Source organism: Pinus tabuliformis, chromosome 8, assembly GCF_031772625.1.
Source record: "Pinus tabuliformis cultivar Carrire ecotype Pingquan chromosome 8, CPIR1, whole genome shotgun sequence".
Classification (NCBI taxonomy): Eukaryota; Viridiplantae; Streptophyta; class Pinopsida; order Pinales; family Pinaceae; genus Pinus; species Pinus tabuliformis.
The window spans coordinates 1,572,636,497-1,572,659,099 of NC_142294.1; the positions used below are offsets into that span (position 1 = coordinate 1,572,636,497).

Here is a 22,603-nt window from a genome sequence, read left to right on the forward strand (position 1 = left end):
GAAGAAAGGAATGACATGACAAACTAAGGAAGAAAGTGATTGATGACTGTTGGAGTCTGATCAGCTGGAGATACACCGATAGGTCACGACCTTCAACAATGCCTTGGGTACCTTTGGGAAGAACCTAGCAAAGATTGCAAGAGAAGCAGATGAGCCAGGTAAACAAAAATTTCAATTTTCAAATTCTTAATAGTTTTTTTAAATTTTGTTAAATCGTTTATAATTTTAAAGTTGGATATAATTTGTAATTTTGTTGAGATAACTCATTACACTCTTATGTTTTTTGTGGCACAATGGTGGGAGGCTTTTGGTGGCCATTGCCCTGAATTGCAGAAGTTTGCAATTCGTATTTTGAGTCAAACTTGCAATGCTACTGGGTGTGAGCGCAATTGGTCTGTCTTTGAGAGGATTCACACAAAGAAGAGAAACCGTTTGGATCAAAAACAGTTAAATGATCTAGTCTATGTCCAATACAACCTCCGGCTCAGACGCAACCAATTGTTGAACAAAAGACCTGATTCAGATCCCATTGTGTTGGAAGACATTGATCCAACATCAGATTGGGTAGTGGAGAGTCATCCAGCAGAGTTTGATCCTAATGAGGATCTTGATTTTGATTTAGATAGGGAGGCATCACTCGAACATGATGTTCAGTTGAATGCAAATCCCGATCCACTTGTACTACCAACCTCAGCCTCACAGCCAGCAAGGACTCCAGTTGCAGGCGCTTCCTCTGCTCAGCCACGACAGAAGCGCAGCTGCATATCTTCTCTATCTCAACTTGCATCTGTTGCACAGCCTGCTAGTGCTACCACTTCTACAGTTGCAGTTGGAGATGATGAGGAGGAGGAGCCATGGGGCCCCCTGTCTGACTCTGATGATGATCCAGAGATTGATCCACATGATCTTGGCTCCTCTGGCAGTAGCTACTAGCCAATGGCCCAATAGTACTTGTCACCATTTACTTTTGTTGTAGAGGCCATTTCTAGCCTCCTTGGTTATGTGTTTTTGTTTTGAATCTTTGATCATGTATGTATTTACTATTGGACAGTGCACTGGGTGCCATTTTGATATAATGGATATGTTCGTGAGCCTACTTTGATCATATGTTGTCTTCCATCTATAGTCCAATGTTGTGTGTTTGGAAACATGAATGAAAACCTTTAAAATTATGTTTTTTTATAAAAAAAAAACTAAATATTTAATGTATTTTTTACAAAGACCGAGTCATTGAAATCGAACCGGCCGAGTCGATACCGAGTCGGAGTCAGAGTCGGAGTCGACCCTCAGCGGAGTCGAAGTCTGAGTCAAAGTTTTAAAACATTGTTGCAACCCCAGCGTCTGCCCAATCTAGACTGCGTCATCCCCTCTCTATCTCACGCTGGCCCTACGTCAGCCTTTCTTGGCCTGCATCAGCTTTCTGGGCCTCTGCGTCAGACACGCCGGCCTCTCTATTACTCTGCGCAGCACTTGGCTGCCTCTGCGTGGCCCTACGTGAGCCCTTGTTGGCTCTGCGTCACTCTCCTTGGCTGCTGTGCTGCTCTCCCGGCACAATCTCTGTCTTCTCTGTTTCTCAGTACTCAATGCCCCTCAGTTGCTCTCCCGATCACTGATTCTATCTCTCTTATCAACCCCGCTCTAGAGAATAGAATGACTGATCACTCTGGTGTGTTTTCCAAGTGACCCTCAAGCCTCCTCTTATACTTTTCCTGTTGACATATCAACGGCCGAGATTAAGTCCCTAATCAACGACTAAGATTAGATCTAGCTTGATCCATGTCTTTTGGACCACTCTAACACAAATTCATATTAATACACATTAATATTTTATTTTCCCTAAGTTTAGACTTAGGGACTCCATTAAAAATATTAATTATTTTATTATCTCCTGATTTGTTTAAAATCTACCCAAACCCTTTCTGGGTATTGGAGATCTCATGTACCCCAACCTCTCCACCAAATTTCGTGGCTAGAGCACATCCGATGCTACCCCAAATCAACACTCCCTCTTAGCGAAGATTGTGCTCTAGCAATACTCTTCACTAAATATTACTCTGATCATCTGGCATCGGTACCTGTGTTGATGCTAGACCTTCCTCCCCAACATCCTCTGCATTGTTGCCTCCTGTACTGCTGCCCATGGTTCTTCCACTGCCACTACTGCATCTGTACAACAGCTCCCTCTGCATCCGTGCTGTTGTTGGTCCTTTCTCCCAGTACTGCATCCGCATTGCACCTCCTCTCATCATGTTGCATTGTGTTGTCCACTGCTACACTGCAACTCAATTACTGAGAAGTAAGTAACCGATCTCCCAACTAACCTCCCTGTTGGGCTAGAGACACCCACTGATGCTGAAGCTCCCTCTGCGGCTGACAAGTGCTCCCTCTCTGACCTCTGCGTTGCTGCAACAACTCCTTGCATCTCGCACCGTTGCACACCTCTCTGTGCCTTCCTACACTGGTGCAACACTCCTATGCCTCTCGCACTGCTACAGCCTGCTAGCTTTGCGCTGTCTCGGGACTCCTGCACTGTAGCTCCCTCTGTTGCTCCATCCGCATCCGTCTCTACCCACCCAGCCAGTGTTGCTACTCCTCGTCGGGGCTCCCGTAGCAAGGTCTAATCCAAGAGGTTGGGGACCTCGAGGATCCTGCCCCTCATTGCCTGTAGTCCACCTGACTACAGCTCGATGTCTCCACACTTCCGCTCAAGTGGCGCGTGAGCACTCATGGCACACAAAACAGACATGATCCTGGCCTTCCAGATGACAAAGTTGGACACCTCGTCCAGCCTGTCCTGATCCCTCAGCCTATTCATGGCCATCTCTCTACTCTTCTCTGTCGACTCCTCCGAGTCTCTCTACTTCCCGCTTGGAAGTTCTCGATTCGACTCCTGCTGAGTCTACTTCCCTTCTAGAAGTTCTCTGTTCGACTCTTGCTGAGTCTACTTCCCATCTGGAAGTTCTCTATTAGACTCCTGCTGAGTGTCTCTACTTCCCACCTGGAAGTTCTCTTTTGGACTCCTCTAAGTCTTGATTTCCCTCCTGGAGATCCTTCTGTCGCTTGTCGAGATGCCCCCTACTTTGATCGTCTTGTGCAACTACACTGTTGATCCAGGTTCCTCGGCTAGAAACCCTCAGTAACAACTCCTCTGGCCCTGCTCTGTCAGGTATTGTTCTGACTATAGTACCTCACCAGCTCCACTCTGCAATATTCCTGCAGCCTTCTAGACCCCATCAACTGCCTCTCTATGAACTACGTCAGCCCCTCTCTACCTCAAGCTGGCTTTGCGTCACCCCGGATGGGTCTATGTCAGCCCTGGGATGCCCTGCGTAAGCGCTCTGACCCTCTGACCCTCTGCATCAGCAACGCTGGCCTCTCTGAGGCTTTGCGCAGTTCCCGGCTTCTTCTGCGTGGCTCTGGATGGCTCTAGGTCACACTTCCTTGGCTTCTACGCTGCTCGAAACAGATTCTGTCACCTCGAGACATTGTTTTCTGCTGCTATTGCTCCGCTCGACTAATGTCTTTTAGTCCTCCTGTGATCTGCAATCACGCTCTGATACCATGTTGAAGTTTCTGAGTTTACTTAGTTTAGAACCCCTTCATGCACATTTTCTGATTTATTCCTACCTACTTGTTATTTTTCCTTTAACAAGTTATTTACAAAGTAAATATTGAAAATAAACACCATTGTATGCTCAACATATTACAGATCAGCAACTAAAAGAAACAAGAACAAACACACCACATGACACCATTATTTTTGGACTAATGTCCCCAGTACAACCCAATGCGGGAAAATCGGTGCAGCTATCTGAGGGTTTTCTTATTAAGCAATATCAGAGTACAATCTGGGTATCGAAACTGGCCTACCCAACAGAGAATAGCAGCTATACCTCACAGTTTGAGAGAAATCTCCTGGCTAAAACCCTGGAAAATCTTTCCGGCAACTCTTCAACACAAAACTGCGCCTGCAACCCCAGAGTCTGCCCAATCTGGACTGCGTCAGCTCCTCTTTGTCTCATGCTGGCCCTGTGTCAGCTTTCTGGGCCTCTGCGTCAGACACGTTGGCCTCTCTGTTGCTCTGCGTAGCACTTGGCCGCCTTTGCGTGAGCCCTTACTGGCTCTGGGTCACTCTCCTTGGCTGTTGCGCTGCTCTCCTGGCACAACGCCTGCCTTCTTTGTTTCTCTGTACTCAATGCCCCTCAGCTGCTCTCTTGATCACTGATTCTATCTCTCTTAGCAACCCCGCTCTAGAGAATAGAATGACTAATCACTCTGGTGTGTTCTCCAAGTGACCCTCAAGCCTACTCTTATACTTTTCATGTTGACATATCAACGGCCGAGATTAAGTCCCTAATCAACGGCTAAGATTAGATTTGGCTTGATCCATGTCTTTTGGACCACTCTAACACAAATTCATATTAATACACATTAATATTTTATTTTCCCTAAGTTTAGACTTAGGAACTCCATTAAAAATATTAATTATTTTAATATCTTCTTATTTGTTTACAATCTGCCCAAACCCTTTCTGGGTATTGGAGATCTCATGTGCCCCAACCTCTCAACCAAATTTCGTGGCTAAAGCACATCTGATGCTACCCCAAATCAACAGAAGAGTCCCTAGCTAAGAGGAAGCTCTGACAAATCCCTGATCAAGAGGGAGCTTGAATTAGATCACCCCTAATTACAAAGGAGTAACAGTTGTGTTTTTCTATTTCATGTGTCATGCACTAGTCGAGGACTAACAGCCGTAAGTCTAGGTGAAGGCTATGAATGGAAATGTAGACACATGATAGACACAACATTCTTGTCTTCACCTGGGAAGAAAGAATGGAGGGTTGGGTAATCATCTGGCATCTGATGTTGTTTGAGGATGTGTAGGGCATCCAAGATAAGAGTAGGCAAGAGGACCTGTTGAAGAATCTAGGGCACATGTAGTTAATGAGATTCTTCTGGACTTGATAACTATTTGTGAGGCATTTTAATTTTCTTATTAGCATGATCTTCCCTTTGACATTATTATAGTGTGTGTTTCTTATTTCATCAAATAGCTACTAAAAACAAAGAGACAAGAACACAAGAAGTTGGCATTCTGCCAGGGCCAAAACCTCTCCCTCTTGGAGAGGAAAACCCACACAAAATTCTTCTTATAGAGATTCCAATTGACGAATACCAAAACCATGACCCTTGACCTATTAGGCCACTCCAAGATCAAGACACCAATCCTCTTCCTTTGTCACTACTGAGATCATTATCATAGTTGCACCATGACTGCTCCTTCATTGAGATCTTCACCATACCAACGAGGTTTCCATATATATGATTGAGATCTGTTCCTAACTCCACCGAGATCATGACTGTCTCATGGCTGCACCTTTTAGACAGAGTGTCTTCTCATCATGATTATGCCGAGACTATGTGTGCCACTGTGGGACCCTGAAATCATCTTCTTCACCAAGACTGTGACTATGTTTTTCCATTACAACAAAATCTTCCCTGCCATAACTATGCCGAGACTACTTTACTGAGATCCCTTAAGCCGAGACTGTAGTATTCTTTCACCGAGATCTGTACCATCAAGGAGGAGGCTCTGTAATCATTAACGAGATCTATACCTATCCGAAGTTTAGAGAGATTCCAAGTTTCTTCTCTTCATCTGAAGTTGTAAGACTAGTCCGAAGTTTTGTACCCAATATGTCATCCGAGATTCTGTAGTGGACTTCTGAGAAATCTCAAACAAGTCTGAGATTCTTCCTGTGCTTTTGTGGATACCCCAGTTGGGTATATATAGGTGTTATGTCTTCATTTTGAGCCGACTTGTCCAGGTGAATCGTTGTGTCTTTTATATGAGCCGACATGACATCAATATATATATTTTGAGGCCGACATGATGTTCTCTTCATTGTTTTGCTTGCAGTCTTCTTCTTTGAAGGATGGTGCTTGTCTTGGAGGGCTACTTGACACTAGGTTGACCCATGTACATTACATAAATGCTCAAGAAGAGCTCTTTGACATGATTTTGATTCTTTGACTTTCCTAGACCTATGGAATGAGCAAGAAACTCATTCATATAATTTATAAAAATAATATTTATTTTTCTTGATAGGTACAAAGATCAAAATTACATTGACAAATATTGAACCTAGTTACACTTTTCTTCAACAGGACCGATATTCTTTGAGGGCTAGGAACCCAAGATAACAATAGTCCTAGAAGGTCACACTTAGTGAACAACCGGGTGGGTACGTACCTTGAGAGACAATGATAAATGTGTCTATAAATCATTGGTCTTGCCAACATTGTGCTCTGATCTTATGAGAGATAAAGTTGTTAGTCAAGGCCTTGCTATAAACAATGTTGGTTACTATGATGCTATAACAAATGGGTTACCAATCCGATTCTTCTTATGAGAAATTCTTCAGATTGAGAACAACCAAGTACCATTGTAAATACCTCCCTAGTTAAGAGGGAGTGTTGAAGAAAAGTGTAACTAGGTTCAGTATTTGTAAATGTAATTTTGATCTTTGTACTTGTCAAGAAAAAGAAATATTATTTTTGTAAAATTATTCGAATGAGTTTCTTGCTCATTCCATAGGTCTAGGAAAGTCAAAGAATCAAAGTCATGTTAAAGAGCTCTTCTTGAGCATGAATATGGGTCAACCTAGTGTCAAGTAGCCCTCCAAGACAAGCACCATCCTCCAAAGAAGAAGTTTGCAAGCAAAGCGAGGTAAAAGACAGTCATGTCGGCCTAAAAGAATTAGATTCACTCATGTCGGCTCAAAGAAATAGACACAACTCTTCATGGATACACGTCGGCTTAATACTAAGGACTAACCACTATATATACCCATTTGGGGTCAGAGTAAAAGCACAGGAATAATTTGGATTCTCTTTGTGACTTTCAGATGGTTTAGCAAGTGAAGGATCTTGGATATTGCGGAAGGAGTACAGGGCACAGTATCTCGGACAAGGTACAGGATCACAGCATTTCGATTGAGCACATAAGTACAGTATTTCGATGGGTACAGTATCTCCGTGTTTTCGAATGAACATGATCACAGTCTTGGGATACTAGGAGAGCCTTGGCATATCTATCATGATAAGGATCTTTGTGCAAGAAACTCTCAGCTATACACACTAGACATCATTCTCAAGATAAAGTCACAGTCTTGGCATGATTATCATCTCATTGTTATACACTCTCGGTATGCCAAAACACAGTCATAATCTCGACACAGTGACAATTATGATGGAAGATCATAATGAAGACCTCAGTGAAGCGTTCACATATATATCTCAGTATGTAAGCCTCATCAACATGATGATGATCTCAGTGAGAAGTGCAGTAATCATCCAAGAGAAGATGGAGATATGGTGCAGCAGTTATGTTCTCATTATTGTGATGAATATCTCAGTGAAGGTGCATGAATGATGACCTCGGTGCAACAGCAGTGTTGATGATGATCTCAACAGTAAGAATAGGATTGGCGACTTGGTCTTGGAGTGGCCTAGTAGGTCAAGGGTTATGGTATTGGTGTTTGTCAATTGGAACCTCTATAAGAAGAATTATGTGTGGGTTTTCCTCTCCAAGAGGGAGAGGTTTTGGCCCTGGCAGAATGCCAACATCTTGTGTTCTTGTCTCTTTGTTTTTGGTAGCTATTTGATGAAATAAGAAACACACACTCTAATAATGTCAAAGAGAAGATTGTGCTAATAAGAAAATTAAAATGCCTCACAAATAGTTATCAAAGGAAGAAGAATCTAATCAACTCTAACTGCCTTAGATTCTTCAACAACATAAGAGGGGCACACATGTGTGCAGGCTAAAGAGAGCACCATATGGGCTCAAACAGGCTCCCAGGGCGTGGTATGGTCAGATTGATAGTTGCTTGCAGCATATGGCATTTGTCAAGAGTGATGCAGATCCCAACCTTTATTATCTTATGGTAGAGGATGAGCCACTCATCCTAGTGTTATATGTGGATGACCTCTTTCGGACAAGGTCATTAGGGATCATAGAGGACTGTAAGAGGAACCTAGCAGCAGAGTTTGACATGAAGGATTTGGGACTGATGCATTACTTCCTAGGCCTAGAGGTATGCCAGAGGAACAGGGAGATCTTCCTTGGTCAAGGGAGGTATACTATAGAGATTCTGAGGAGATTCAGGATGCAGGACTGTAGGCCTATGATTACAAACTGGAGGAAGATAGATGCATCACAGGACTAGGACGTGGACCCAACCTTGTATAGACAGCTCATCAGTTTACTCATGTATCTGGTCAACACCAAGCTAAACATCTACTTCGCAATCAACACTCTCAGTCAGTTTATGGTGGGACCTAAGATAGTGCACTAAATAGCAGCAAGGCATATACAGAGGTATTTACGCAGCACAATCGAGTAAGGGTCGAGGTATACTCGAGGTGATGGTGTCAGGTTATGTGGTTTCACAAATGCAAATTCGTCAAGCAGTTCAATGGATCAGAAGAGCACATCAGAGTGTCGCTTCAGCGTTGGATTCGGGGTTGTATCTTGGTGCATTAGGAAGCAAAAGTGTGTAACACTAAGCTCAGTAGAAGCAGAGTACATGGCAACTAGCATGGCCACATGCGAAGCTATTTGACTTCGGAAGCTACCAGTGAGTTTGTTTAGTCAGAAGATGGAGGCAACCAATATTTACTGTGATAATCATAGTTTCATCAGGGTATTTGAGAATCCAATTTTCCATGATAGGCCTAAACATATAGACATACGATACCATTTCATCAAATACTGTGTGCAGCGTGGAGCAGTCCAGCTACAGCATGTTTCCACAAAACAGCAGGTTGCAGATATACTCATGAAAGTTTTAGCAAGAGCTAAGTTCATCTATTTCAGAGAACAAATGGGTGTAGTGGAGAACACCTACCTCGCTAAGAGGTAGTGTTTGTTTATGGATTTGGGATAGCATCGGACAGGTCTTCTAGTCTCTAAGGTGTCAGAGAGGTTAAAGAACACAAGATCTCCAAAACTCAGAAAAGATTTCAATAGAAAACACTTAGAAACCTCTCAATTAAATTAATTGATCAATAATTAAAGAGTTCCTAAGTCTAACTTGGGAAAATTGATTAATTAATGGGTATTAATTGAGGAAATAAACTTTTTTCTCTAGAGACTTCCAGAAAGTGGCTTGATGAAGTCTAAGATTATCTGAGCCATCGATCACGATTAGATCTTGGTCGTTGATGCTCCAGCAAGAGATTATAAGAGTAAGTCGATGGGATGGAGATAGACACAGTTGTGAGAGCAAGTAAGCAAGGCAGATCGAGCTACCCAGTTCACAGCTTCAGTGAGTGCGCAGTTCGAGCCAGAGAGAAAGCATCGGATAAAGAGAGCAACACAAAATTTGGGAGCAAGATTCTGAAGAGTTTTCCAGTGTTTCTCCAGTGTCGGATTGGAAAGAAACAGGAGGCTGAATTATCTACAGAGAGGGTCGTAGAAGCTAGTGCGAATAGTCAGAAACTCTTGAGCAAATTGCCGGAAGAGAGGAGATTTAGTTGTTGAAGTTCGGATTAGCTTCCAGGACGCAGAGTGAGTCACTTCCAATGGTAGACGGAGGAAGGACAGTTCTCTTGGAGCCAATTTCCACGCAGTGTGAGTTACCCAAGGCCAGTAGTGTGAATTCCAGGCTGCAATGCAAGTAGCCAGTGTGGGGTTTGAGCACAATAGAGGACGCCGATTTGTATAGCAGAGGAGATCTGGGATCTCCATATTATTTTGGCCAGATATTTGTCGAAGGATTGCCAGTTGGGCATCCAGATTATTGTACTCTCAAATTTGTTGCATAATAATAAAATAAACCCTCATCTGTTGCACCAATTTTCCTTTTAGGGATTTTCCGAGGACTTTTTAGTCCAAAATAATTGTATTGAATTCTTATGTGTGTGCATCGATTTCTCAGTTCTTGATTTTACTTCCGCGGCAAATTTTTATTTGTGAAGAATGCATCAGTGAATTATTTATTATTTGTCGTAAACAAATACATTGTTAATCAATTGGGAGAATAATTTCCAATTGGTGCATTCAAGGAAATTTCACAACAAGTTGCTTGCCAGACACTGGCAAAACTCCAGCAATTTTATCTTCACTACAACTGACCAAATCAAACTGGAAAATCAAAGATCTTCCTCTGCAAATTATTTCGGCCTCAAATGGACAACTTGCACTTCCTCTGTGAACTTACACTGGAAATGTGCACTCGCCTTCCCAGATATTCAGACTGCCTATAGGAAAAATATCACACGAATTTTTCTGTTGATCCAAAGATGATCTGAGGTTGTCATTGATGTCAACCCAAGCAGCGCCAAGGATGACCCTGAACTTCCATGGCACATTAGGCATCATCATTAATGGTTTCTCATCTCATAACCATTATAGGAATACTCTACTCAAAAATATCTTTCTATCGGTATATAGCTCTCCTCGTAATTCCTCACGGTTTGTAATTTATACAAGATTGAAGTTAGTAACCCCAATTAGTGGGCTAAAATCCCATGGGGTTGTGGCATGGCATTTATCATTGATTTCGGTCATTGAACAGTCAAAGATTAATAATTTTTTAAGCTCCTAAAATCCCTCCAACATTCTCTATAGAAGCCCCTCTCAACTCTATAAAAAGAAATCTCATATATCCTCCAAAAGTAGTTATCGTGGCATTTTCGCTATAACTTTATTTTTGAAATTAAAATCTGTTTGAGCCAAAATCCTGATGAGCGTCGTGACCAAATTTCAGATATTGGTTCACTATATTTTCGGAGATATGATCTATGGAAGTTAGGGTTTTTGCTGGCTCCCGAATTTCATCTCAAAGAGGTGACCTTGTGAAAATTGTCATAACTCTCTCTCTGAGAAGCGAATTGGAATTCTGTAAAAAGCGGCGAATAGTGCACAGACTGTAGTTTTTTGTGTATCAATTTCAGAACTGAAGGAGGAAACAATGACACGTGGCACACCGTACAAGTTTGCTCTACTGAAGTTTGAACTAGTCCATAATTAGGTCATTGTGACTCGTGAGAGATTGGGCATAACTTTGACTTGAAGAATCCAAATTAGGTCAGACATGTGGCATTGGAAAGAAGACTCAGAGGGCTACTACAGGACCGAAGATCACATATTGGGGATCTGAAATCACAGAGATACATCAGATTCAATATCGTGCTCCTAGAAGGCAAGAAAAAAACTAGATCAAGTGCTGTCAAGGGGTGCAAAGGACTAGACTTTCCAGGGCAACAAAGAGCAAGGTGCAGCAAAATGATGCAACAGAGGTAAGCTCCAGGTAAGTATCTTTTGTATATGCATGTTCATCTCTTAATTTCATTAGGTTCTTTGTATTCTAATTTGTTGTTTTTGTTTAGCACTGACATATGCTCTACAGGATGAGGTAAGTTTTGCTATTATCATGTCATGGGTATTTCCTTTAAGACTTTTTGCAGGTATTACATATTCATCAAGAGAAGACTCGATGCATACTCTAATGTTCTGAAGAGTGAGAAAGGGTAGCATGACAAGAGCAGCAATCAAGGTGCAGAACAGCAGCAAGAAGTTCACCAAATGAAGTTTTCAAGTGGGCAACACTGCATACAATCATTGTAAAAGTATCATTGTATAGAGCCATTGTAAAAGCATCATTGTAAAAGTTGTACCAGTGTATATCTGCCAAGATTTGAAGAGGCAGTGTCGGGAGGTCTAGGATCATCATTAGGTGGTTGTGTCATAGTTGGGGTTATGGTCTAGTGTGTCTTCTTCTACATCATTCTATATCATTGTAAAGTGGACCATTTTCCCTGGTATGGGAGTCCATTCTTCTTTTATTCTTCTATAGGGTGGTAGGGTGGTGCTAGGCTAGTGCATGAAGTCACCAATAGGTTCAAGCCTGTGAAAACTTCAGGGTGGTAGGGTGATGCTAGGGTGAATTGTAGCTCATTGGGTGTTAGGGCATCCGTTCAGTTGACTACTGAAGAATCTTAGGTGTTGGAGCGTCCATCCAATGGGCGCTGGAGAAGAATGTTTTTCTAGATTCTAGGAAGTTGAAGCTTTCTTTTCAATTGGAATTGAAGATTAAAGAATTATTAGTTCAGGTGGTTTTTGTCCCGGAGAGGGTTTCCACCTTAAAAACTGTGTGCATTTGTGTTCCTTTTGTTCACTGCTATCATTGTACAAACACTGATAATAATTGAAGATTAACTAATGCTTTGAAAGATTAATAATAATACTAATTTAAAGGAATGTTGATTCACCCCCCCCCCCAGTATTTCCAACAATTGGTATCAAAGCTTAGTTCCTTCAATAGCAGTTTAACAACTGGAAGGAGATCATGGAGCATACCAAGAATGGTGTACCTCTGTTCAATGAAAATAATTATGCACTCTGGAAAGGAAGAATGGAGGTCTATCTCTTGGCGCAAGGTTACGAAGTATGGGACACTGTTCAAAATGGCTTTACACCAACCGCGGATGAACAAGGTAAGAAGAATTTGGTAAATGATGCAAAAGCAAAGAATATTATTATCAGTGGACTTATTGAATCTGCTTATCATAAGGTGTTGGGTTGTAAAACCGCCAAAAATGTATGGGACAAGCTTGAGAATATATATGCAGGTGACTCAAATGTCAAAGAAGCAAAGCTTCAAATCTACAAAGCAAAATTTGAGCAACTCTAAATGAAAGAAGATGACAACATTGTTGCATACTTCCAACATGTTGATGAAATAACCAACACTGTAGAAGAATTAGGAGAGCCTGTTGACGAGAAGACTATTATACGAAAGATTCTTAGAACGTTACCAGGAAGATTCAACCCAAAGGTATCGGTCTTAGAATACAATGCAAATATGGTCAAACTCAGCACAGAGGAATTACATGGAGTTCTCATAGCATATGAAATGAGACTTGATGAAGAAGAGGGTACTTCGCATCTAGAAACTGCAAAAGAAGTTGGAAGAAAGCAACCGAGAAAGGAAAGCATTAGAAGCCGAAGTAGTCTCGTTGCGTAAGGAAGTGAAGAAGGGAAACACTGTCCAAAACTATGCCAACAGCTCAAGGGCGTTGGAAGAACTCATCAAAAATCAACGATCTTACAACGACGAAACTTGCCTCAATTACAAAGAAGAAGAAGCAGGACCTTCTACAACAAAATACAATGAACCTATGAGATCTGACAGGCATGTAGACTTCATTGGACAAGATTCGCAAGAACAGCCTTGGAAGGCAATTCCCCGACGAAGATTTCCATCCAGGTACCAACATATTTTTCATGGCTATTGTTATTCATGAGGGAAATTTGGTCATAAAGCTGTAGAATGTTGCACGTACCCTAGGAACCAATACAATTCTAGGAGATCTGTCAACTATGGACCTCCCAAGGCTCAACGAAACATCAATAGATTTGAATATTTAAGAAATAATATTGAATGTTACAAATGTCGAAACTTTGAACACATAGCTAGAGACTGCAGACTTGAAATCCTCCAGAAGAATCTTTGAAGCCACAGAACGAACGAACATGGAAGAAGAAGAACACTGATAATTGTGCTCTCGCTCTCAAGGCTCAAAACAACAAAGATGTGTGGTATGTTGATAGCGGTTGCTCAATGCATATGACTGGAGATAGAAATAAATTTGTATCTCTGAAAGAGAAGAAGGATGGAACCGTGTCCTTTGGAAATGATGGATCTTCAAATGTTATAGGATCAGGTACTGTCAGTCTCGGAAGCAAAGATGCTCTAGCCAAGAATGTTCTATTGGTTGAAAACATGAATCACAATCTGCTTAGTGTTGGACAAATGTGTGATCAAGGACACACAATGCTATTCAACTCCACAAAATGTGAAATCAGGAAAGGCAGGTATGGTAAAATTGTGGCTACAGCAAGTCGAGCTCCAAACGACATATATGTTTTGGATGAAGCAACTAAAGCATGTCTACTAGCTAAAGAAGATGAAAGTTGGTTATGGCACAAACGAATGGGTCACATAAACTTTGAAAATCTTGTCAGGATAAGCAAAAAGGAAGCAGTACGAGAAATGTCGAAAATCTCAAAACCTTCCAACACACTATGTGAGGCCTGTTGGCATGGCAAGTAGACAAAATTCGGATTTAAAACAAAAGAACACTTTGCATCACATCCATTGGAATTGATACATACTGATCTATGTGGTCCTATGAGAACAAAAGGCTTAGATGGAGAATTATATTTCATGTTAATGATAGATGACTATACCAGGATGACAGTCGTCAGTTTCCTAAAGAAAAAAATTTGAAGCATTTGAGTGCTGTAAGATGTACAAGGAGTTGGTCGAAAATGAAACTGATTTGAAAATAAAGTGTCTAAGATCAAATAATGGCAGAGAATTCACTTCCAAATTATTTGAGCAATATTGTGACGAAAATGGAATAAAAAGACAATTTTCAACAGCACAAACACCTCAACAAAATGGAGTTGCTAAAAGAAAGAAGTTAGAACATAACCGTACAGGAAATGTGTAGAACAATGCTGAAGAACTCAAAATTGGATAAAAAATTATGGGTTCAAGCAATTGACACGGCAGTCTTCATTATCAACAAAACTCTTCTCAGAAATAAATGCAACAAGACCCCATATGAATTATGGAAAGGAAAACCGGCTAATGTAAAATATTTCAGAATCTTCGAAAGCAAATGTTATATCAAAAGAGAAGATCAAAAGTTGGGTAAGTTCGAATCATGTGTTGACGAAGATATCTTTGTTGGTTACTCACGCAAAAGAAAGGCCTATAAATGTTATAATTTAAGAAGAAAACAGATAGTGGAGGGCATAAATGTTACAATTGACGAAGATGGTGTTCTAACAAATAATGATGAGGAACTAGAATCTTTGAAACTTGAGACTGAGACTGAAAAAGGTACAGAGAAAATTCTAGAACAAGAAGCAACTATCAACCAGGAAGAAGTAAATAATGATCAACAAGATACACAGGAACAACAACAAGAAGCTCCTCCAAAGAGAACAAAAGAATGGATTCAAAAGAACCATCCATCAAATCAAATCATTGGTGACATAAATGAAGGTATTGGAACAAGAAAAGGTGGACAGCTTAGTTCATCACAACAAGCTCACATTGCTTTTCTATTAACCTTTGAGTCTAGTAGTTTTGAGGAAGCCAGCAAGAATGAACATTGGGTCGCAGCTATGAATGAAGAATTGGATCAAATTGAGAAGAATAACACCTGGGAATTAGTTCCACGACCAAAAGATAAAAATGTCATTGGGACTAAATGGGTGTTCAAGAACAAATTGAATGAAGATGGACAGGTTACCAGAAACAAAGCAAGATTGGTTTGCAAAGGCTATGCACAAGTGGAAGGAATTGATTTCGACGAAAAATTTGCACCAGTTGCCAGAATGGAAGCCATATGGATGTTTCTCGCCTATGCATGTTCAAAAAAAATAAAAGTCTACCAAATAGATGTTAAGTCAACATTTCTGAATGGAAAATTAAAAGAAGAAGTTTAGATCGAACAACCTGAAGGTTTTCTACTATCAGAAAAATAAGACTATGTTTGCAGGTTAAAGAAGGCTCTGTATGGTCTCAAGCAGGCTCCTAGAGCATGGTATGCTCGTCTTGATGGATATCTACGTCAACAAGGGTTCAAGAAAGGTACTACTGATAGCAATCTTTACGTACAAATAGATAAAGATAATTTAACAATCGTTGAGGTATATGTGGATGATATAATATTTGGTAGCAATGATGATCGACTAAGTAAGAACTTTGCTACAAAGATGCAAAGTGAGTTCGAGATGTCTTTACTTGGTGAGTTGACATACTTCTTAGGGCTTCAAATATCTCAGCAAGAGAAAGGAATATTTATATGTCAAGCCAAGTACATCAAGGAAATGCTCAAGAAATTCAAAATGGAAGATTGCAAACCCATCCTTACTCCAATGGTAACAGGTTGCAAATTGAGCATAGACGACTCATCTAAGGATGTGGATCAGAGGTTGTACAGATCTATGATTGGTAGTCTTCTATATGTAACAGCCTCCCAACCAGATGTTATGCAAGAAGTTGGACAAGTAGCAAGATTCCAAGCAGCACCAAAAGAATCACATATTATTGCCATCACAAGAATTCTTCGACATCTAAAGGGCACAACAGAATATGCCTTACAGTATCCCAAGGGCAACAATCTCATTATTCAAGCCTTTACAGATGCAGATTGGGCAGGAAGCATTGATGATCGTAAGAGTACTAGTGTAGCAGTATTCTATCAAGGTGGTTGTCTCGTATCATGGTTGAGCAAAAAGCAAACCTCAATCTCGTTATCTACAACGGAAGCAGAATACATTGCAACGACAGCTTGTTGTACTCAAGTCCTTTGGATGAAACAAACTTTGCAAGATCTCCAAGTACAATTCGGTGAGCCTATTCCCATCTTCTGTGATAACACCAGTGCCATCAACATCTCCAAGAATCCTGTCATGCATTAAAAAACAAAACACATTCCGATCAAATATCATTTTGTTAGAGAACAAGTCACTGAAAAGAATATCAAACTCAAATATGTTGGTACAAAAGAACAAATCGTTGACATCTTCACTAAACCTTTACCTCGTGAAGCATTTGAATATCTTCGCCAGAAGCTTGGGATTCTCCCACGTTCTCACTAGATTTTCCTTATTCAGAAAACAAAGGGGGAGTGGAAGTGTGTACAGGTCCGCAGGATGGTTGTGTGTGGGGGAGTTACCCTTTGCCATTGATGTCAAAGGGGGAGAGAAGGCAGTAGGAAGACATGCCCTGATCGCAGGAGGAGTACTTGTGTTGCCATCAATGCCAAAGGGGGAGATTGTTGATCTAAAAATGATCTGAGGTTGTCATTGATGTCAACCCAAGCAGCACCAAGGATGACCTGGACTTCCATGGCACATTGGGCATCATCATTCATGGTTTCTCGTCTCATAACCATTATAGGAATACTCTACTCAAAAATATTTTTCTATCGGTATATAGCTCTCTTCGTAATTCCTCACGGTTTGTAAGTTATTCAAGATTGAAGTTAGTAACCCCAATTAGTGGGCTAAAACCCCATGGGGTTGTGGCATGGCATTTATCATTGATTTTGGTCATTGAATAGTCAATAATTAATAATTTTTTAAGCTCCTAAAATCCCTCCAACATTCTCTATAGAAGCCCCTCTCAACTCTATAAAAAGAAATCTCATATATCCTCCAAAAGTAGTGATTGTGGCATTTTCTCTATAACTTTATTTTTGCGAAGTCTTAGATGTTGAAATTAAAACCCATTTGAGCTGAAATCCTGATGAACGTTGTGACCAAATTTCAGATCTTGGTTCGCTATATTTTCGGAGATATGATCTGTGGAAGTTATGGTTTTTGCAGGCTCCCGAATTTCATCTCAAAGAGGTGACCTTGGGAAATCGTCATAACTCTCTCTCTGAGAAGCAGATTGGAATTCTGTAAAGTTTGGCAGATAGTGCACGAATTGTAGTTTTTTGTATATCAATTTCAGAGCCGAAGGAGGAAACAGTGACACATGGCATGTCGTACAAGTTCGCTCTATTGAACTAGTCCATAATTAGGTCATTGTGAGAGATTGGGCATAACTTTGTCTTGAAGAATCCAAATCGGGTCAGACATGTGGCATTGGAAAGAAGACTCAGAGGGCTACTACAAGACTGAAGATCACATATTGGGGATCTGAAATCACAGAGATACATCAGATTCAATATCGTGCTCCTAGAAGGCAAGAAAAAAAACTAGATCAAGTGCTGTCAAGGGGTGCAAAGGACCAGACTTTCTAGGGCAGCAAAGAGCAAGGTGCAGCAAAATGATGCAGCAAAGGTAAGCTCCAGGTAAGTATCTTTTGTATATGCATGTTCATCTCTTAATTGCATTAGGTTCTTTGTATTCTAATTTGTTGTTTTTGTTTAGCACTGACATATGCTCTACAGGATGAGGTAAGTTTTGCTATTATCATGTCATGGGTATTTCCTTGAAGACTTTTTGCAGGTATTATATATTCATCAAAAGAAGACTCAATGTATAACCTAATGTTCTGAAGAGTGAGAAAGGATAGCATGACAAGAGCAGCAATCAAGGGGCAAAACAGCAACAAGAAGTTCACCACATGAAGTCTTCAAGTGAGCAGCACTGCATATAGTGATTGTAAAAGTATCATTTTACAGAGTCATTGTAAAAGCATCATTGTAAAAGTTGTACAAGTGTCTATCTGCCAAGAGTTGAAGAGGCAATGTCGGGAGGTCTAGGATCATTATTAGGTAGTTGTGTCATATTTGGGGTTATGGTCTAGTGTGTATTCTTCTTCTACATCATTCTATATCATTATAAAGTGGACCATTTTCCCTGGTACGGGAGTCCATTCTTCTTTTATTCTTCTATAGGGTGGTAGGGTGGTGCTAGGCTAGTGCATGAAGTCACCAACAGGTTCAAGTGTTAAAATTGGCAACTAGGGCCAAACTCCATGTGGGTCATCTTATTAATGGCAACTAATATTTTTCTTGGATCCCTCTCATCGAGAGGTGTAGGATTGATCTAAAGATCATCCGATTCCAATAAGTATTCATGGAGATATGAATTTATTTGTGTTATGGGACAATTTGTCAAGGTTAGCCAGCAACCAAATAAACCCCACATGTGCTCAATGTTTTAGTACAAATAGAGGTGCCTTGAAAGTCATTTGGAGACACTCACTTGGGATCTCTTCCTCTCTACTTGTCTTTGGGTTTTGGTGGGAGGAAAGATCCTAAGGGATAACGTTGCCCTAATGGAGAAAGGTTTTACGCTATCTAGAGGGAGTGCCCTAGGCTCTATGCTGCCCTAATGAGGAAGCCCTAATCAGCAGTAACGCAGTCATGCAGGAGACTACTATAGCTCAGCAAGGAGAAGTCCTAGTTGCCCTCAACGCTGGTCGAGAAGAAACCTAAGTTGTTGTCCTAAAGAAGAGACCTAACCCTAGTTGCAGATCTAAGTGGAGCCACAAACAAGCCCTAGCCGCAGTTGAAGAGGTGCCCTAGCTGCAGACAAGAGAAGAGGCCATGCCCTAGCCACAGTAAAGAGTAAGCCCTAGCCACAGCGTTTGAAGTGCAGATTGGTGCGGATTCTCTGTGGAAGAAGGTTGCAGCTCTAAGCAGTTAGGAAGGTGCTTAAAGGCATATTTATGGGCAGCGTAGGTATGCCTTCTTAGTCAGATCAGGCCGCAACAAATCAAAGGTAAATTGAAGTATTTATGTGTGGGTTATCTCTGTCACAGGGCCACTGAATAGGGTTGTTGCTACAGCTGCGTGGGAGGACCTTTTTGTGAGGGCCGAAAGGCTAGTTGAGGACCTCTCTCTAGGCCGCATATGCCCAAGACAAAACGCAGTAGGACAGAGGTTCTTCCTTATTATTTGGGGCTGCTTTATGTTGTTGGTTGGTACAAGTTGGTTGTAGGATACGTGGAGGAGGAGCCTCATACCCTACAGCAGATTTGGACGCTTATCACTGGACACCAAATCCTTGATGTAGCAGATCCGAGATCTGTAGGGTGATTGGGACAGCTAGTACATGGCAGCAAGGTACAGCATGTCTAAATGGGACAACAATGAACCTTGGTGAAGCATGGACAGCAGTAGCATGGTAAAGCATGGACAGCTGCAAGCATGGTGATGCATGGAGCAGCAATGAAGCTTGATGGAGCAAGTAAATGAGACAGCAGTACAGCATGTACATGATGCAATACATGAACAACAGTACATGAAACAATAGATGGGACAACTAGTACATGGTGCAGCAAAGTGCAGTATGGTACATGAGACAGCAGTGGTAGCATAAAGTACAACATGATGATGTGTACAGCATGGTCATGAGGTCCAGCAATGTGGTGATGGGTGCAACATGATGACGAGATGCAACACAATGATAGGTGAAGGAGTCACCTTGGAGAATCAGTTGAAGTAGCATGTCTTCAACTGATCTCATGTAGAGATGATCTATTCTCTTATCTAGAAAGTCTAAGTGTTGACTTTTGTTGTAAATGTACTATCTCTCTCTCTCTTTGTGTGTGCTAAACTATTGAAGAACATATAAGAAGAATTGATCAAGGGTTTCCCCACATTGGGGTTTGTCCCTGGCTAGCACCACATCTTGTGTCCTCTTGTCTTGACTTGTCTTCTACGATTTATGTTTATGTTCTATCTGCAGTTTACTTTAATGCGGATGTGATTGTTAATCTGGAGAAGATATTGAGCTAACTATGAAAATTGAAATAAATTGCTCTTAGCATAGAACATACCTAAAATTAACATCAAGCCTGTGAAAACTTCAGGGTGGTAGGGTCGTGCTAGGGTGAATTGTAGCTCATTGGTTGTTGGGGCATCCGTTCAATTGACTACTGAAGAATCTTGAGCGTTGGAGGGTCCATCCAGTGGAAGCTAGAGAAGAATGCTTTTCTAGATTCTAGGAAGTTGGAGCTTTCTTTTCAATTGGAGTTGAAGATTAAAGAATTATTAGAAAAGAGTTCAGGTGGTTTTCGTCCTGGAGGGGGTTTCCACCTTAAAAACTATGTGCATTTGTGTTCCTTTTGTTTACTGTTATCATTGTACAAACACTGATAATAATTGAAGATTAACTAATGCTCTGAAAGATTAATAACAATACTAATTGAAAGGAATATTGATTCACCCCCCTCCCCCTTAGTATTTTCAACATTTTTCTACCTCCAACCACTCGAATAACCCATTCACACTGCCTCTAGTAAATCGATCTGGCAACTGGCAATTGAAATTGTGTCTCTGGCAACTCATTCTAGCAACTCACACTAGTTATCTCAGCCTCCCTCTTACAAAATAATTTATCCCCCTTGCTCTCCAAAAGCTATAATCACTATGAAGAAATTTCTTCGACAAATCTCTCCTCAATTTTTGTTGTTGAAACTTGAAACCCTTGTTGTTGGTGTCTTCCACGCTATCACTACGCGTCACTTTACTTTGAATAATGATCTCCAAGAACCCCATCGACTTCCTCTTATAATCTCTCATTGAGCAATCAACGGCCACAATCTAATCACAATCAATGGCTAAGATCATCTTGACCTCATCAAATCACTTTTCTAAAAGTCACTTGAGAGAAAACGATTTGTCTCAATTAATATTGATTAATTAACCCATTTCCATAAGTTAGACTTAGAAAAATAATTAACACTAGTTAAGAAATCTAATTAAGGCATTTTCCCTTTATAAAATAAATTGGGCTTGGAGATAATTAATCCAATTGTGTTCCTAGGCACATTGACACCACTTAAGACTAGAACACATGTCCCAGCTACACAAATTAACAATATTTGCAACTAGAAGCATACCATTTGCAGCTCCAATCTTTCTTTCTATTAAAAACTAATATATATAGCTGGTTTGCTTTCTAGGTTTCTGACAATTTGGATGTTTGAGTAGGCCCCTGAGGAAGTAGAATTCCACCAAAGCTACAGGACTTTACTTTGCAGAAAAGTATATGCAACTCAATTTTAGATAAAAAGAAACATATTTTTGCAGCCAAAACTGTATCAAATACTCTACATTGACTTGACCTAAGATAAGTAGGTGGCATTTGTTATGTTGTTGTCATCAAAATAATAACATATGCATACACCAGAGAACTCACCTTGTTTGATATGTACAGTGCAAATTGGATGGATAAAACAATGGAGATTGGTTTTTTGCTTTATGGCATGTGAAATTTATAAACATTTTCCTGTGTAGCAAGTCTGCATTAGAATGGGATGTGTTGGGTCTGGCGCATGCTATGTAAAATAAAAACTTGCTTCTAACTTCTGGGGATGAATTATGACCCTGACAGATGTATATTATCATTTTTTTAAATGCTTTTATTATCTTATTTTAATCAAAGTAATATGAAGATGTAGTTAAAAGCAGCAGAGAAAAGAACTATCACAGGGGAAAAGCTGTTTAAATAAACAGCGGGCAATCCTTCATGATTAATAATACCCGCAATCTGTCAGATATACAACTCAAACAAAAATAAAAGAACGCGATTAAAAAAAATAGCACAAGAAACAACTTTATCGCAAGTAGACAACATTCCAATACAATTTGGCAATTTGCTTTACTCTCCCGCTTATCAAACCATTTTTTTCACAATAAACAAAACTCTTTCGGCAACTCCGATAATCACCTAGCAATAAAGGCATGCGTTGCTGCAAAATTTGTTTGATGTACAATGCGCGGAGCAGTTCCATGGAAGGTAGCTTTCCAGAGAGTCCCATGCTTCACCAAGAAGCTGTAGCTCCTCGGTATTTGATTAAATGGCCAAGGGGTATGATCTTTCCATAAGTCTGTCACGTACACCTGTGAGATTTAACTACTGGCATTATCCATAGAAGCATGTGACATAAGAAAAATTCGCAATAAACAAATATAAATCATTTCAGTTGAAGGGATATCGAGAAGTTTAGTAACGAGACAAATCATCAGAGCTGCAAAGGCATTAGAGTGACCTAACTGCCAGAGTTACAAGCTCATTTCGTTGCCATCTAGTTTTCCAAGCATTCAA

General features: G+C 40.6%; 1 protein-coding gene across 7 annotated transcripts in view; it reads right to left on the reverse strand.

Annotated features, from left to right (window-relative positions):
• The window catches only part of LOC149242031 (putative monogalactosyldiacylglycerol synthase, chloroplastic), a 374,275-nt gene that overhangs the window by 350,183 nt on the left and 1,489 nt on the right, over positions 1-22,603 (reverse strand). For all 7 annotated transcript variants that reach the window (XM_089374127.1, XM_089374126.1, XM_089374125.1 and 4 more), the window contains one exon: positions 22,226-22,398. In XM_089374127.1, coding sequence (XP_089230253.1) covers positions 22,226-22,398 — 173 coding nt within the window. The remainder of the gene's footprint in view (positions 1-22,225; positions 22,399-22,603) is intronic.